Source organism: Corapipo altera, unplaced genomic scaffold (assembly GCF_003945725.1).
Source record: "Corapipo altera isolate COAL_440 unplaced genomic scaffold, ASM394572v1 67, whole genome shotgun sequence".
Lineage (NCBI taxonomy): Eukaryota > Metazoa > Chordata > Aves > Passeriformes > Pipridae > Corapipo > Corapipo altera.
In genome coordinates, this window is record NW_020884906.1 from 5,426,550 (window position 1) to 5,442,895 (window position 16,346).

The 16,346-nt window shown below is 47.5% G+C and overlaps 4 protein-coding genes across 6 annotated transcripts in view; 2 read left to right on the plus strand and 2 right to left on the minus strand.

Annotated features, from left to right (window-relative positions):
• The window catches only part of RILPL1 (Rab interacting lysosomal protein like 1), a 31,570-nt gene extending 22,176 nt beyond the window's left edge, over positions 1-9,394 (plus strand). Inside the window, exon 8 of the transcript XR_003529112.1 lies at positions 9,383-9,394. The gene's annotated coding sequence lies outside the window, so the exon portion shown is untranslated. The remainder of the gene's footprint in view (positions 1-9,382) is intronic.
• Positions 45-1,938, minus strand: SNRNP35 (small nuclear ribonucleoprotein U11/U12 subunit 35). Of its 2 annotated transcripts, none has more exons than XM_027652221.1 (2): positions 1,816-1,938; positions 45-1,352 (listed from the first exon to the last, which is right to left on the minus strand). In XM_027652221.1, exon 2 carries the CDS (start codon positions 1,347-1,349, stop codon positions 552-554), a length of 798 nt encoding a protein of 265 aa, XP_027508022.1. In that variant the 5' UTR covers positions 1,350-1,352; positions 1,816-1,938; the 3' UTR covers positions 45-551. The 2 variants fall into 2 exon arrangements, with proteins under 2 accessions (XP_027508022.1, XP_027508023.1); XM_027652222.1 differs by having other exon boundaries at positions 45-1,355; positions 1,816-1,863.
• RILPL2 (Rab interacting lysosomal protein like 2) lies at positions 1,949-7,210 on the plus strand. The gene is made up of 4 exons (XM_027652225.1): positions 1,949-2,316; positions 3,084-3,235; positions 5,488-5,598; positions 6,071-7,210. Exons 1-4 carry the CDS (start codon positions 1,966-1,968, stop codon positions 6,093-6,095), a joined length of 639 nt encoding a protein of 212 aa, XP_027508026.1. The 5' UTR covers positions 1,949-1,965; the 3' UTR covers positions 6,096-7,210.
• Positions 4,465-16,339, minus strand: KMT5A (lysine methyltransferase 5A). 2 transcript variants are annotated; one of them, XM_027652220.1, is made up of 7 exons: positions 16,151-16,336; positions 13,976-14,132; positions 12,776-12,992; positions 12,047-12,131; positions 11,653-11,712; positions 10,741-10,931; positions 4,465-4,967 (listed from the first exon to the last, which is right to left on the minus strand). In XM_027652220.1, exons 1-7 carry the CDS (start codon positions 16,304-16,306, stop codon positions 4,961-4,963), a joined length of 873 nt encoding a protein of 290 aa, XP_027508021.1. In that variant the 5' UTR covers positions 16,307-16,336; the 3' UTR covers positions 4,465-4,960. The 2 variants fall into 2 exon arrangements, with proteins under 2 accessions (XP_027508021.1, XP_027508020.1); XM_027652219.1 differs by lacking the exon at positions 4,465-4,967 and adding an exon at positions 7,509-9,718 and having other exon boundaries at positions 16,151-16,339.
• Positions 16,340-16,346: the final 7 nt, after the last annotated feature.

Sequence of the window (16,346 nt, forward strand, 5' to 3'; positions counted from 1 at the left end):
ACAAAATATAGTTTAAAATATGTTATCTATCTATCTATCTTTCTAGAAAGCACTGTAAGCTCCCCAACAGGAGATGTGTGTCTGTACATACATATCCTGGCTCTGAAAAAGGTGCTTGGCCTCTTGTTTTCCCCAAATCAGCAGCAAACCCACTTTCCAGAATGGATCTAAACCCTGTGCAGGCAGGACTTCACTGGCAGAGAGGAGAGAACAGAGTGGGTGCAGCTGCAACATTTACCCATGAAACCATCCCTCAGTGAACATCCATGGATTCATCGGGAACATGAGGCATTTTCTGACCTGTTTACTGCTCTGTGGTGCACATTCCTCGTGTACAGAGGAGTCACATCCTCCCATGACATACAAAATGGATTGGTCACATGCTTCTCTCTCACCTGGCAGAACCAGTTAAGGACCCAGCATCACTAAAGGTCCTACCTGTCCCAGCATCCTCAAGAAAATGAAGTCACTTTTCATCAGCTTCTGTTTTGGGGCCCATTTTTCAGAAGCTTTATTCCTGTATTTCCAATAAGTGAGTGTTTCATGGTCACCTATCTGTACTTATCATCATCTCTTTGCTTCTTGGGCTCTCTTTCCCTGCTCCGGTCTCTATCCCTGTCCTTCCTGTCTCTGTCCTTCCTGTCCCTCCCTCTGCTCCGCTCCTCTCTGGAGTCCCTCTCTCTCTCACTGTCGCCCCAAGCCCACGACCGCTCCCTTTCTCCCCAGCGCTTGTCTCTGCTCCTCTCCTGGTCCCGGTCCCTCGTTCTCCAATCCCTCGTTCCCTCACGAGACCAGTTCCTTTTCTCCGATGATCCTTCTCCATAGAAATCATTTTTCACATTTGGCAAATTGATGGGCTTTCGGAAAGGTCTGTCCCGTCCTCCGAACCGCAGCTGCCCGGATTCTTTTTTGCCTCCAAAGCCACCTCCGAGCCTCCGGGGAATCCACCCTTTGAGAGTCCTTTCCAGCTCAAAGTCTACAAAGATCTCATGCTGGTCGATGACCAGCCTGTTGGCATCTCTGTGGGCCTTCAGGAGCGCACGCTCCTCCTTGTACTCAATGAAGGCATAACCCTTGGAAAATCCCGTGACCAGGTCCCGAACCAGACGGATCTTCCTGATGTCTCCATACCGGGAAAAGACCTCCTTTAACTTCTCCTCTGTGGTCTGAAGGTTGAGCCTCGCCACGAAGAGGGTGAGGTGAGGGTCTCCCGTGACTCCCTTGTTGGGCACGTACCGTGCCAGCATCGCCCGCCAGATGGCCCGGTCGTGGGGCTCCTCATCCGTGCCGTCGATGCTGCCGGCCTTGAGCGGGTCGTACTCCTTCGCTATGGGGGCCCAGTCAGCCATGGCCTGCTGGGGGAAACACACGTCGCACAGGCTCACAGGAGCAGGCACGGGCTGTGCAAGGAGCGCTCCCAGCCCCGATGTACTGTGCCTTCATTCAAAAATCCCCCAAAGCGAGATAAACGTAAACGAAGCGGCCGCGTGGCTGTTGTCCGAGTTCCCCTCGCGGGGCAGGGCCGTGCCGGGAGCCGGAGCCGCGGGGAGCCCTCGGGCCTGGCCCGGACCGTTCCCCGCCCGAGGAGGCCCCTCAGCCCCGTTCCCGCCGCCGCCTCTCCCTTCCCCTCCTGTCCCGGTTCTTCGGGCCGGGGCAGCCGCGGCCGCTCCCGTTGGGCTCCACTTCAGCCCCTTTCCCCGCTCCCGCCCGGCCGGAGCCCTCCCGTCCCCCCGGCCCAGCCCCACTCGCGGAGGGCACTGCGGAACCGGCTCGGTGCCGGCTCCCGGGGCTGACCGAGGGCCCCTCGTCCCTTACCGGCAGCGGCGGGCGGGCGGTGCCTCCTCAGGGGAAGGGGCAGGGCGGGAAGCGCGGCCGGGCCGCGGCCACGGGCCCGCCGGGGGCAGGAGGGGCCGCTCCGCCCGCGCCAGCGCCGCCCGGGCCGGCGGGAGGGAGGGAGCGGCGGGAATGCAGCGGGGCCGGCAGGAGGAGGAGGAGGAGCTGGACGAGGAGGAGGAGGAAGATGGGGATGGCGGCCCGGAGAGCGCCCTGGAGAAGAGCCCGTTCCAGCTGACGGCCGCCGATGTGTACGACATCTCGGCCGTGGTGGGCCGGGACCTGCTGCAGCTCCGCGCCGGGCCCGAGCTCCCCGCCGCCCGCGCGCGGCTGCAGTTCAGGATCGTGCGGGTGCTGGAGATGCTGGAGGCGCTGGTGAGCGAGAGCAGCGTGGCCGAGGAGCAGCTGCGGCGGGAGCGGGACAGTCTGCGGCGGGAGCTGGAGCAGCTGCGGGCGGCGGCGGCCCCAGGCAGCGCCCCGCAGGTGGGTGCGGGACCGGCCGGGGCACAGGGACACGGGCCGGACGCGTGCGGGTCGTGGAGCCCACCCCGAGCAACACCAGAGGGGCCGGAGGACGCTCGTGGTCTCTTTTGCCGCAGCAGAACGAGTCTCACAATGTCAATTCCCGTCTTTGGCCATGAAGCCTTGGAGCTCTTCCCGTGGGCTGCTTACAGGTCACAGTGCTGTGGATCCCCCGCTCCCGTTTCACCGCTTTATCTCAGCAACGTGCGGTGCCAGCACAGTTGTTCAGGCGCTCACAGAGTTCACCGGGTACAAACCCACCGTGTTCAGTTCTCACACAGCACCGGCCCCACATGAAACAACTTGCCAAACAAAGCAAACGCTGGAGCTTCGTTACTCTGTGCAAGAGAAACTGTGACCAAAAAGAAGCCATTACCACAAAGGTCTTAAATTAGGAAAGGAGAATTCAGTTCTCACCTATCTCTGCCACAGATGTGATGTTAGATTGCTTGGCCTCTCCCACCATCAGAAAAGCTGATAAAAGCAGCTTCTTGGCAAACTAAATTGCAAACACTTTGGGACAGAGACATTGCTTTTAGCTGTGGTCAGAGTCTGTCACAGTTGGGGCTGGAAATGCAGTCACCAAGGGAATACAAAAGTAATATGAAGAACTATAATTAACTGCTTGGGAAAAAAATCAGGATTGTGATCAACTTGTACTAGTCCTACAAATTACTCCATGGTTTTGAGAGGTTACAAGATCATGACCAGCACTGTTTCTTTTCCAGGTCAGCCTTGGACCAGATAAAATGGTGATTGACCTCACAGATCCCAACCGGCCACGGTTCACATTGCAGGAGCTCAGAGATGTGTTGCAAGAGAGAAACCAGCTGAAAGCTCAGCTTCTGGTGGTGCAAGAGGAGCTACAGTGCTATAAGAGGTACAGCATGAAGGCACTAAAGAATTAATAACACTAGTAACAATTAATTAATTCTTGTCTGGGGAGCTTATCAGACGAGAACATGGCAGGCTTGGGCCAGGCACTGCCCAGGCGTGTAAGAGACACCTGTGCTCCCGAAAGCTTTCAAAGAAAAACAGGGGAACAATGAAGTCTCTATGCAACATAATTTTAAAACTAAACTCCCTTTTGCTCTGCACAGTTCTCAGCCTGTTCCCAGAGTTGTCCCCTACGCACAGTTACTCCCACTCCCCATCCAATGGGTTCCCGTGCACAGGAATCCATCTGTGCAGTCACAGCAGTTGGACACACACAGTGTTCAAAGCCACACCACACACCAAAGAGCATGGGGGTTTCCAGCTCAGCTTGAGTCAAAGTTTCCTTCCTCCTGCAGTGTGGGGACACTGCCTTATCTCCCATGGGGGTATGGACTGCTCTAGGGACAGAATATTGAGCTCTTTCATCATTCAAGAGAAGGACTGCCAACAGAGGGTTGTGTAAGGCACTTGAACTGTGCAGAACAAGTGCTTTGAGAGGAGGGTTTGGTCTTTCTCAAAGGGAACAGCCTGGGAGAACCTGTGTGAGCCAGAGCGTGGGATGAGGGAAGGGTCTTGCTCTTGGTGCTACAAATTCATTCACCCCCAAGGCTGCTCTCTTCAACCCTTGCCCATCCTCAGATTAGATTATAAACTCTTTGGAGCAAGAAACTACTTCTTAATCTGGACACAAAATAAGCACATCAGATTTCAGTTGAAGTATCTCAGCAACAGCCTCCAGGATACAGTGACCCTGCCCTTTGTCTGGTCTGTAACAGGCAGGTTAAGCCAAGAAGTTAAAAGTTAAATCCAAGAATTTACAAACTGCCTGACAGCACTTCCCCAGCTCAGCTGAATGCTTTGCTGTGCAGCCAGTGAAATGGCTTCTTGCTTTGATTTCCCAACTGTTACACAGCTTAGTACAGGCCAAGTTAAAAATTAACAGTGGGAATGTTTTCAGGTTTTGAGTGATTTCAGTCACAGTGCTGTGCACTGAGTGTGTCAGTGCTGCTTTTCAGTCCAAGTAATTTATGAGGTTATCTCCTTGTAGACTGCTGTAGCTTAAGCCAAAGTCCATCTTCCCTTTAAACAGTCACATAAAATTCTAATTGTAATTGTACAGCCATAAAGAGTTGTTGTGCAGGGGAAGAGGATAAATATATGATCTAAAATGTCTTGTGTATATTGGAAATAAGCTCTATTATGCACACAGGAAATAAGCTCAGTTTAGCACAAGGTACCAAACATCCTCCCAAGCAAGGACTGGCTCACACTCACTGATGGTGTTTGGGGATTGCAGTTTTCATGGTGATTTCTAGGTAGAAGTTGTGCAGATATTACAGCTCTGCAGTGTCACCAAACAGCTCATAGTCCTTTTTCTCCAAGAGGAGAATCTGCCCCAGAATTACCCCATTCCTGATGTCACACCAGTTTCTAGATACTCTGTGTTTGTGCTTCCAAACCCAGTCAAGTGTTGCTTGGCTGCTCTCAGCCTCTGGCTCCTGCAGGCACAGGCTTTGATCCACTCAGCTCTCCCAACAAATGAGGTCAGCTCAGGACAGTGACTGGCAGGCTGTGAAAACACTGAGTGTGCAGGCTGGGAAAGTCCAACCTGGTTCCAAGCAGGGAAAACTCCTTTGGTAAAGCTGAAGCTGGTGCCTGAAGCAGGAGGTTACAACCTGTGGAGTGTAGGAAGAGCCAAGTAGGATCACACAATTGAGAGCTGAGGCAAAGCCTTTCTTCTCTCCTCTGTAGGGTGGAAAGAGGAACAGGCACCTGCCTTGCAGGGGAGCTGGGAATATCCCATGTGTTCCCAGCCTTGGTGGCTGTGCTGAAGGTACCACAGATCCACCCATGCAGGAATTCACTTTGTGTGTCTGCACCATCCTGTTATCCTTGGACCTCCCTACATATCCAATGTGTAATTCCACATCCCTTTCACTCCCATTATGATTTGCCAGTTTTCTTCTGTGAAGAAGTCATCTTGTTACTTTAGTGTTCTCACTAAAGCATAGCCCCATTGCAATACTTAGGGATAACAGTTCATTATTTTCCATTCACTACAAGGAAGAGGCCAGGCTGCCATCCCTGTCCCATGAACTCCCATTCATCCTTGTCCCAGCTCACAGGGTTTAACATGTACACACTGTCACTATGCACAAACCCACGAAAAATAAACAAACCCCTTTCTTTTCCCAGTGGGATCATCTCACAGAGAAAGGACCAAACTGAAGAACTGGAAAAAGAAAGCAGTGGCAGCAGTGCTGGCACCAGCAAGGACAGTGGGGAGAAGACAATCATCAAACGGCTGTAAGTTTGTCTGCAGCTTTTTGGGCAGAATTTGGGAGAACACGGCACCCTCAACCACAGCAAATCCAGGGATGGATGCTGAACTCTAGCCCAGTTGGCTGGATATTGTTTTCTCTTGCTCCCCCTATAAAGTTAAAAACCTGATAAGGAAATCTTTTCCTGTGGAAAAAGCACTCCACAGGAAGGCAACCTCCACCCAGGCAAGCAGAGAGTCACTTTTTTTTAGGGAAAAACAAGTATTTCAGAGCAAAGCAATGCAATATTTGCCTCCCCTGCCAGCACCTCAGGCCTGTGCTGTGGGAACACACTGGCCCTGGAGGTTTGTTTTCATTGTACACAGTACCCACGAGCTCAGGCCGTGTCCCTAAAGTTCCCCAAAATAGCAGAGCACATTGACACAGCCACTCACAGCATTTCCAACTGCTTTTCCGGTTGTACATTATTGTTTCCTTTCTCTTGTTGATGTTTTTAGGTTTTCTTTTAAACATGGAAAATGAGCATCCTCAAGGACTCCTGCTGAGCACGGCACTGATGAGGGAGGAGACAAGGGCTGGGAGAAGCAGCACCACTCCTGCTGCAGAGAATGAGCAACCTCATCAAAACTGTTGTATAATATTCTTTCAGAATAGTTTTTACTCTGCTTTTTCAGAAACTGTTTATAACAGACACTTTTTGTATTTCTTGGTTCCTGTCAGATATTACCCACATGTAGAAAATAAACCTTTATACACAGGTGGGGTTTATTCTTATTAAAGGAGCCTGTGATGATCAGAACAACATATTTACCCTGTCCAGCTATCAAAGCACTCAACCCAAGTGATTTTGCAAAATGGAGATGATATTTAAGAGATACATGGCATTCCCAAGTGGCTGTTTGGGGTTGAGATGAATGATAGTGGAGAAGAGCACAGCAAGGGAAGGAAAGCTGCTGCCTCGTGCTCTGCCCACATGAAGGACTGAGGTGCAGAAAGGCTCAGGCAGGAACAGATGCACCAAACACCTCATTTCTGACAGCTGAGGGCTCCTGGGGAAGGCAGCTGTGTTTTGCATAAGCTCTCTTCTTCTCATCAACTGCCACAAGCTGTGTGTTTGCCCCAGTAATGAGATTTCTCACCAGTGGAAGGATATAGGGCAAACAGAGGAGTGGGAAAAGAAGCCTGAAAGACACCAGTTAGGTTCCCCATTTAGAAAGGTAGAATATCCAGAGCAGAAAAGCCTGAATAGACATAAAAGAAGCAGTGACAGGTATCAAACTCTGATCTTACTGTCTTCAGAAGTGAAAGCAGGCTCTGAAGTCTTTTGATTCCCTCTCACACACTGGCAGCATGAGAAATATAGGACACTTCACACAACTGCTGGGATGCACAATGTGAGTGTGGCTCAGCAGAAGGCAGAGCTGCAGCCTCCCTTCAGAGTTCCTTGGCAACTGTGCATGAGAAGGCACCACCACAGAGGTCTGACCTCAGCCACCTGGTATAGGCAGGGTATGAACTGCTGAAATCATTTTGCCATCTTCAAAATATCAATCTTAGCCATGCCCTCATGATGTATTTTGTAAAGCAGGGCAGCAGGGAAGGAAGTTACTGCATTGCCTGAGCAGAGGCTTTGTGCTGGAAAATAAATAAATAAACAATCACGAATTAACAACAGCCAGGATACACCTCTGAGCTGAAAAGAGATGTGCTCTGAACTCCATCCTCCTGTGCTTTATCCAGGAATGTATTTTCCAGTCTCCTTCAAAAAGGGCAGTTTAGCTCCCAACCCAAAGACATCTTGTAAGCACCGAGAAGTGCTTTACACCACATTAGAAGATGAATTCTTCCTAAGAGGGACAGAGATAAACATCCAAATGGCAGTTTCTGTGAGAAATATATTGATACCTCAGTTCCTAGGAAAGTCAAGGATACATATGCAGTGCAACATCAGCTTTATTTCCATCTGACCCAGTGCTACTCCATTATCAGTTAACCCTTTCAGAGAAGACAACTTTGTTTTTATGTAAAACAGGAATATCATTCCCTTTTTTGTTTACAGAAGTGATGCTGAAGAACAGAGGTTTTAAGCTATTCAACCTGATAAAGGACAAGTAAACGTTTAAATAAAATAAAAAGAATCATTTTACTCTAATCTTGACTTAAGGGAAGTGCTCTAGTTTAAGGGGATACTGTACACACTGCTGAGGTCTCTGCTACTGAGACCAGAGAAAAATCAGTGCCAGCTCAGCTAAGTTGGCCTTATCTTACCTGAAACTCAGTACATGGAAGGTAACAGGTCTCCAGTTACTCCTTCAGAAATGTGAACATACCCAGGCTGGCTCTGCCGAGTTTGCCTTGTGTTAAGCAGTAAATATCAAGCATTTAATAGCTAATGATTTTCACAGCTTTCTTTCCAATGCTCATGAACTGCAATGGAGACAGGTAGTATAGCAGCCACTTCATCAATAATAAATATATTCTTTATTTTACAGAGACATTGTCTTCAAGTTTTTAATTTAAAAAATACATCACTAAGCCACCTCTCTTGCTGCTGGAGCACACAACCAGGATGTTGTTGCTATCTGACCTATCACATAGGCAAGCATAAGATTGTCCTAGAGGGCATTCAGCTGGAACAGCAGCAGCCTTCAAGACATGAGGAATAGAAGACATTAACAGAGCCACAGATTCCTTGCTGACATCTTCCAGCAGCAAGTGTGGCTGATGGCTCACAGCCATTTTCATCTACACACATGCCAAGCCTGCCTTGGCAAAAATTCCAACTGGTAAGAATTCATCTTTAACATAAAGGACCTGCATTGTATTGCCTGCCTATATCCCAGATTTGGTTCTCCAACAGTAACATTCCAACATCCATGAGATGCCAAGCGCTTGACTCCCACGTAACACAGTGGGACCAGACCATGCTGGACAGACCTACAGGACCAGGCAATAAGGAATCTACTTTCTTCACTGCATGAACTTCATTGTTACACTTTGAAGCTGCACATGAAGAGGACTCCTATTTTTGGAACCGCTATGCTCTACTTCAAGCATTCACAGTAAATAAATAGCTTCTGATGTGGCTAATTAGCATAGGAAGGTAATACAAAAATTTTTGGAGAGAGCTTTTACTTTAAAATCCTCTGGGAGACACCTCCAACAATCAGCCATCAATATAAAAAGGTACCTTCTTAAATTTTAGAAAATAAGTAATGTCAAACATTGATTCTCATTGTGAAGTTCTATCTTCACATTTGTACTCAGTATCCGCCCAGACTATCAAAATCCATCCTTGTTTGGCTGGGAGTCATTTCTCCAAAGAAAGCAGCCAATCTGACCATCCTTTTTTCCTCAGTGCCAGTGCATTTAAAGTTCATTGCCAACAGATTATACGACACTGAAAAAACTGGATTCCTACCACAAATTATTGGAGAATGATAGTAGCATCCATGCCAGAGAAGCCTGTCAGCACTGGGCTGGGAACAGCAGTGTGACAGGCAGTCAAGCCACCACATGAACAGAGTACAGAAGTACTTCTGCTGTCAGAGTTAACGCCGAGTTCATCACCCCAAAGTGGAGCGTGAGATTTTCTTGCAAAAGCAGAAGCACAACCCCAGTGATTAAGTTTCTGTGCAAGTCTTTGACTGCTCAAGTGGCACTGGTCACTGTGCAGAAGCATTCAGATTTTAGGGAGGGTTTCCTTTTATGATACGAAAGGTTTGGCAATCTAAGATCAATTATTGAAGCCTGCCTGGAAAACTGTAATAGGTGTTTAAATATTGCAAAGCAAAAAGGTAGTTTGTAAGGAGCTCGGAAGACCGCAAGCAGTCCACTAAGAAAGCTGAGGGACGTGAGGGCAGGAGAAGTAAATCCAGACTTCTTGTAGAACACTCAGTCCAGGAAAAAAAAGAAACAAAACAAAGAAGATGAATTAGTGTTTCAGCCATGGATGAGCTTCAATGGAAGCTTTGCTCCTGTCTCCATAGTCGTACAAGAGTTCTTCACCTGCTTTAATGTCCCTGGAAGCAATGAGGATGAGATGAGGAACACCATCAATGTCATGGAGCTTGGTCTGACAGTTGCCACATTTGCTGTGATTAATGAGCCTTCCCAGACGGTTTGTTTCCTTTGTAGCATCGACACTGAAAGAACAAGAACAGTTTTTGTGGACCAAAACCCAAGTGCAAACAGGATAAAGAATGAGGAATCCCCACAAGGCTTGGAAAATGAAGGAGAAACAGAACATTACAGACCAACCGTGATTAAACAGACAGCAATAATGCAGGGAAACTAAAACAATCTGGGAGGTTTTTAATTTAGCACAAAACTGAAAACTCTAGACTGAGCTCCTCTTTTCAGGAATAGCTGAATCCAGATGTAAGACACCATCAGAAAGGCTGGATACCTTAAATATCCTCCCCTCAAGAAAGCCGTGTCCAAGCTAAGTATATTTACTGAGTAAACCAGCAAAAGTAAATCAGGAAAAGGAAGGCTGAGAATGCCTAAATACTACATGCCCAAATTCCAGAGACCTGGATACTCCAGCTCTAGTGCCCCTCATTGCACAAAGAAGTGTTACAGCAGCTATCAAGGCAGTTAGAATATAGGGCACTTCAAGGTAATTAATAGGCCACACACGTGGTTAAGTGACCTATGCTCCAGTATCCAGTAGGATCAGCCAAGGAGGAAAGAAGGTAGTCAGAGTAGTTACTTTTAGAGACCTGGAGTTTGGGGCAAATGAAACAGCAAATACATAAAGCACGAATCTGGGGTGGCTGTCAGGTGCTGGGAAAACAAGGACACCCACTCAAAGACACTTGAAGGAAATGCCTCTCTTCCAGAGAGTATGTCCATCCTGCTTTTCAAACCAAATCCCTGCAACTCAGAAAAAGGAGTTAGTTTTAGAAGAGAATAAGCAAGGCTAGAAATCTCATCCAAGCAGATACAACTCTCCATACAGCTTGTGCTGCACTTCAGAGAAAACTGCTCTGAGTCACCCACCAGCCCAGACTTGGAGGGGGCTCTTGGACCATAGATCAGTGCTCCCCAAGATTTTCATAATTCACGGTTCTCATTAAAAACACAAAACTTGCATGAAAACAAGACAGGGTTTAGTGGCATCCAAAGCCTCTGTGAGCCAACACTTGAGGGAAGAGGAGCTTACCAGTAGGTTTTGCTGAGGTACTGGAAATAGTACATGTAGCAGCCCGTGGATGGATCCTGAGCATACACAGCCTCCCGTTTCTTGGCATCAGTGATCTCTATGAGATCCCCATGATACTCCACCACAAACTCTCCTCGATTAAAATGTTTAGTAGCAATGACTCCTCTCCCCTTGCCATCGATGTAATCAATCTGGAGAGTTGAAAAGAAAATCAGCTGGGAAATTAGAAAGTATTTACATGATTGCAAATATGCTGATTACGAGGAAATGAGTGATTTGTCATTACAAAATGCTGTCAAAGGGAATTTTTGTGTGAACTGCAGACAAAGCTGAAGAAGCTGCCTGGCATTGTGGAAGAAACACAGGATGAGTTTGGGATTCATCCAGGTTACCAGGTAGTTTGATACAAAGGCTTCTAATTAGAGAAATAAGAATTACTTTAAATAAACCCTAACTCTTCTCTTTGTGTCTGTTTTTTCTTTTAAACTCCCTATGAGCTGGGGCAGTGAGCTTTTCCATTTCATGTGCATGTTAGCATACACAGGTTAGAAAGTTAAAGGAACAATAAGATTGATTACAAAAATTACATTTATCAGCCACCAGTACACTTTAGTATTCCTGTCTCCCCCTGTAAATTGGACAACTCCAAGGAAGTCCTATCACTGTCTTTATCTACAGGCTGCTGCTTTTCAAGAATCACAGCTCTTCTGCACTTCCAGGGGCCATTTCTGCTTTAAATTCTAAAAGGGGTGATCAGAACAACCCAAAGGTAAGCTCTTGGTCTCAATAACTGCATTTGACAGCAGTGGGAGGAAAACCAGTACTACCCATCATCCCAAGAGCCAGACTGCAAACCCACAGCAATGGGCTGTACACAGACTAAGAGCATTTGTTGGTTGACACTGCAGTTACCTTCATTCCTTCTTCTTTCCCACTTGTAATCAGCTCATCTATTTTCCTCCTCTCCTCAGTCTGCAGAAGAAACGAGAACAAACAAAACCACAACTTTTGTAGTGTGTTCTAGAGCTGAAAGGCATTACTAGCCAGTGACACTCATTGTTCCAGACCATCCCATATTTCCAGCAAAACTGAGTGGCAGAGAGACAGATTTCTACATAAGCAGCTGCATTCTGTCCTAGAACTGGACCAGCATTTCCAAATTTTAAGCATGTTCTTAACAGTACTTCCAGTGCACAGTGTTATTTGTACTTAGACTGGAAATCATTTACAGATATTTACACACTTCCTCAAATCTTCAACTAACCAGCCATGTTAGAAGTAATGTCATTTAAACAAGATGCACTACCTCCAATTCAGATTTGCTCTTCCTGGAACTTCTCCTAACTGGGTAATAATCTGTCACTTTTCGGTTTGGTGTCCTTCCTTGTGTTCTGAGGGATAAGAAAGAGAGAACACACACACTTTTCAGACTATTTGTGAAGTTACACCTCTAGGACAGAGGTATGTGCAAGAAATTTTTATTTTCAGCTTGGTATGTTGAAAGGTGACCAAGATGAATCAGTGTTTCTTATCAGTACTCTTCAAGTACTCTCATTTTCCCCCACACTACTTCCACTGTTCCAGTACTAACAACAATAAAAATGAGATACCATTGGAAATAAACTGAAGGTCACATCACAAGTCTGGAGCCCCCTGTGTGCCTTGCTAGAAGGTACTCGAAAATTTAGGTCATGAAAACTGCTTGGCAAGGAATTCATTAATGTTAGGTCACATTACTCTGATACCATGAGAAAGAGGATCAGCTCAGCCAGGAAACCTCCAACTGTTCTGTTTCTGATAAGATACATTCCCATTTGTCCACAGAAAAGTAGGTCTTAATGGCTCATTAATTTCTTTTTCCACGGGTGACCAGCAAATATTTCACTTGTGATAAAATACCCTGACCTTGCTTTCAAGAGAAACAAGAACCTCTGCAAGGTAGATCAATACTTTGATGAGATTTTGTGGGGTTTCTAAGTCTAATATTCCCAAGAACACAAGGAGCTCTACTTTCACAATTCCACAAGTCACTTACTTTTTCCTTGGTCCACGTTTTGCTTTTACCATCTTTTTCTGAGCTGGCTTTGCATTGGCCTCCTCAGCACAGTCTGCAGGCAGGGGGGGCTTCTGGGTTTCTGCAGTTTCTTGGTTTTGATCAGAGGGCACTGAAGGATTGCACCCACTCTCCTTATCCTTCTGTTCTTCTGCTTTCATAGCACCTTCAACTATTTTGCCACCATTCTTTTTTCCTGCTGACAGGAAAATAAAGTAAGGCTCTGAGCTCAGGACCAGCTATACCAGAGTGCTTTAAGTGAATTCCAGTGGTTTATAGTTCTGCTCCTACCCTACACCACATCCTCCTGCTCAGACAGCTGCTGCAGAGGCAGGTGAGTGTGGCTTAAAGCTGAATAAGGTTTTCATGGAGAGCAAATGCCCAGGTTGAACAGTCCCATCTGCTGAGCCAGATGTTTCAGACTCCCTGGAGAAGTGAAGCACAGCTGCAAGGCCTCAGCACAGGGACAAGCCAAAGCCATCTTCACTTCCTTGTCAAAACTGGGGAGCCAAATCAGGAGCTAAAGGCCCTGAGTTTGCAGAAAACCTGGCACTTGCCGTGTTGAGAGGGACTTACAACACCTGCTGGCTAAAAGCATTTGCATCAAAATGTTTTGATAAATTACCAAGGTTATTAAAAATATGTGTTTAAACACAAGCCATCTGAGTTTTATCTCCTCTCCACAAACTTATGGAACATTCCCATTTCCAGTCACTACAATGAAGCCCCTATGAACCCTGGCACTCAGCATTCACAGTTCTCTGCTCCTCCTTCCCACTCCTTTTATTTCTTCCTGAAAATTTGACAATTGTTGTTTCTTCTCCTACAAGTACCTCAAGCTCATACCTGATATGATTTTCTATAAATTAGTCAAATTACAGAATAAGCCAGTTTTAGGTAATAAAGCAGATCCCAAAAAATTAGACAAACTGCCAAGCACTGACCCGAAGAAGCAGAGTATTAATTGTAGGGAAATTGGGGCATATGACTGAAGTTTTGAAAAGGATCAGGACACACCCATCTTTGTAGAGTCCCAGTTTGCCAGTAGAGTTGGCAGTGGAGGACTGGGAAAGCTGCTGGGCCCGGGGAGCTGCCCAGCCTTGTTCACTGTGTATTAAAGTTTTCAAATTGTGGGTGGGGGGAGCACATGTAACAAGATAAGAATCCAAAACTCAATCTTACCAGCTCCTTTCCTGTAGGTTTCCTTTAGTGTTTTGCCCTGACATTTCACCTCGTGATACATGACAGAGTTTTCCTCTTGAAGCGGGGGGCGAGCACCAGGAGCTTTGTTAGGGTTTAGGTAGCTGTAGATTTTGGATTGGCCAATAAACACATTCTCCTAAAACAGACCCACACAAAAATCAGTACATCACAGAGATTGCAGGAACTTCAGCTTGGCATCCACAGGGCTGACAGCTGACTGTGCTGATGCAAATTATGCTGCTTTAATGCTGCAGCTGCTGTTTCTAAGTAAAAATATAGCAGTGGTGAGCACCGTGAGAACTTCACTGGTGCAAACTCTCAGTCTGAGAGAGCTTTCACATGAAATGTGGCAGGATGAGGCAGTCAGAACCAACTCCAGCCTCCGCCCTGTGCTTCACAGCATGAACTCTGGTGCTAAAAAAAACCCCAAGCCCAAGCTCCTTGGAAGGAAGGCGGCTCAGAGAGTGCAGCCAAATAAAATACAGAGACACAGCAAAAATTGCCCAAGCCCAGCACAGACCCCTCATAGCCAGAGACTGTGAGCTACCAGCTACTCCCAGGAGGTGTCAGATGTTACTGCAGTTTTATATGCTCTACTGAGCAGCACAGAAGACAGGAATCAGTTTTACACTCTACCTTGAGTGACACCTCTCAAGGAAGCTTGGGGGATAAACAGTGCTATTTATTTATCCATTATATGTCACAAAATAAAGTGTAAAAGTTGTTAATGAAAAAAAAAAACAACACTGAAGAATGGCAAGCTCAGTGAGGAAAATGGCAAAGCCCTTTGGCATCCAAACACCAGAGCCTGGGGTTTGTTTCCTGGCTCAGGCTCCAAGACACTTCCAGGGAACAGTGTCAAATTCAGCAAAGTTTAGTGGAGTCGTGTCACCTTTGCTTTTCCAGCCTCCTGCCACCTGACTCCCTTTGCCTGGGCAGTGTATGTCGGATTTCAACCCTGAAATCTCAGGGTCTGGGCAAACAGATGCAACTCGGCCAAAATGAGCTTTTCTTGGCTATAGTTTGCCTCAATTAAAAGCAATTTTCAGACATTGCAAACCAGGGAAAATAACAAAAACGTGCTTCCATTTTTTTAGGAAAGCAAGGAACAATGGTTCTCATTAGTTAAAAAGAATAACTCAAATACAGCAGACTAAACAAACATCTCTGTACACCTGGGCACACATACACTGAAAAAAGAGCACACAACACATAGGATAATTTTAATAATTAACATAATCGTGAATAACAAACTTCCTGTGTACATAATTGACACACAAAATAAGACCAGTTTAAAGGCTCAAACCTTAGTCCACCAATACTTTAGTGAAGATTAGCATTACAGAGAGAACACTGTGATAAAAAGCAAGTGAGGTGGACACACCCTGACCCCCCATATTTCTCAAAGACCTATGAAAGACAAAACCTGCTTATTAAAAACCTGGGGCTTTGAAGCACGAAATACTACAAAAACACTCCATTCTATCAGCTGCAAGCAATAAACCCTGTGCTGCAAAGTTCTCGAGATTTAGTGAAGAGTTTAAATATGGGCATTTTGGGAGAAAGCCCGGAGCAGCAAAGTGCAGCGTCCACCTGCCAGCTGAGCCTTCAGGCTTTGAACACACAGGAAAGCAACAGCTATTTTCCCAGCGCAGCTTCCTCCCCTCATTCCCAGCTCCCTGCCCGCTGCGCTCCGGGCGCTACCGAGACGCGGCTGCCACGTCTTTGTCTCTGCCAGGCTGCAGACCCTGGAGAGCAGAGATTCTCCCAGCACGGCAGAGCACACGAAGGGCTCTGAGTGGCTCCGGGGTTTAATGCAACAGCCACAATTATCTCCATTGGGCCTTAAATGCAAAGCGACCATCAAAGCTCCAGCCAGCTGCCTACGACAGAACTGCAGGACGGGGGAGATGGCACGGAGGGAGTGCCGGGGCTAGGGCCTGGCTGCTCGCAGGGGAACCACGGGAAGACACCGACTCTACCTAAAGTTACCCGATTTCTCAATGACTGCAGGACCCCAGAATCCCGAGGCTCCGCGGTTCCCCGGGGCAGCCGCCCGCCGATTCCCAACTCCCCGGGGGGCAGCGGAGAGCGCAGGAGCCCCCCGGGAATGGCCCGCCCCGTTCCGCCCGCCCAGGCCCGGGCACTGCTTACCCCGCCGGCCCGGGGGCGGCCGGGGCCCTTCCTGTCGGCGCTCTCGGGGCTCGCCTTCTCCGCGCCGCCCGCCCTGGTCTTGGGCATGTTCTTCCCTAGGAGCGAGGGGGGAAGGTCGGCGCCTGAGCCATGTCCGGCGCGGCCGCCCGCGGTCATCGCCCGGCCGCCCCGGCCTGCGCCATGTTTAAAGGGCTGG

Coding starts and splice junctions, on each gene's coding strand:
- SNRNP35 (XM_027652221.1), bottom strand. CDS start 1,349: ATGGCTGACTGGGCCCCCATAGCGAAGGAGTACGACCCGCTCAAGGCC.
- RILPL2 (XM_027652225.1), top strand. CDS start 1,966: ATGCAGCGGGGCCGGCAGGAGGAGGAGGAGGAGCTGGACGAGGAGGAG. Junction 2,317..3,083: donor CCCCAGGCAGCGCCCCGCAG/GTGGGTGCGGGA, acceptor TTTCTTTTCCAG/GTCAGCCTTGGACCAGATAA. Junction 3,236..5,487: donor GAGCTACAGTGCTATAAGAG/GTACAGCATGAA, acceptor TTCTTTTCCCAG/TGGGATCATCTCACAGAGAA.
- KMT5A (XM_027652219.1), bottom strand. CDS start 16,306: ATGACCGCGGGCGGCCGCGCCGGACATGGCTCAGGCGCCGACCTTCCC. Junction 10,932..11,652: donor GGAAAGAAGAAGGAATGAAG/GTAACTGCAGTG, acceptor TCAACTCTCCAG/ATTGATTACATCGATGGCAA. Junction 9,719..10,740: donor TACCTCAGCAAAACCTACTG/GTAAGCTCCTCT, acceptor TTGTTCTTTCAG/TGTCGATGCTACAAAGGAAA.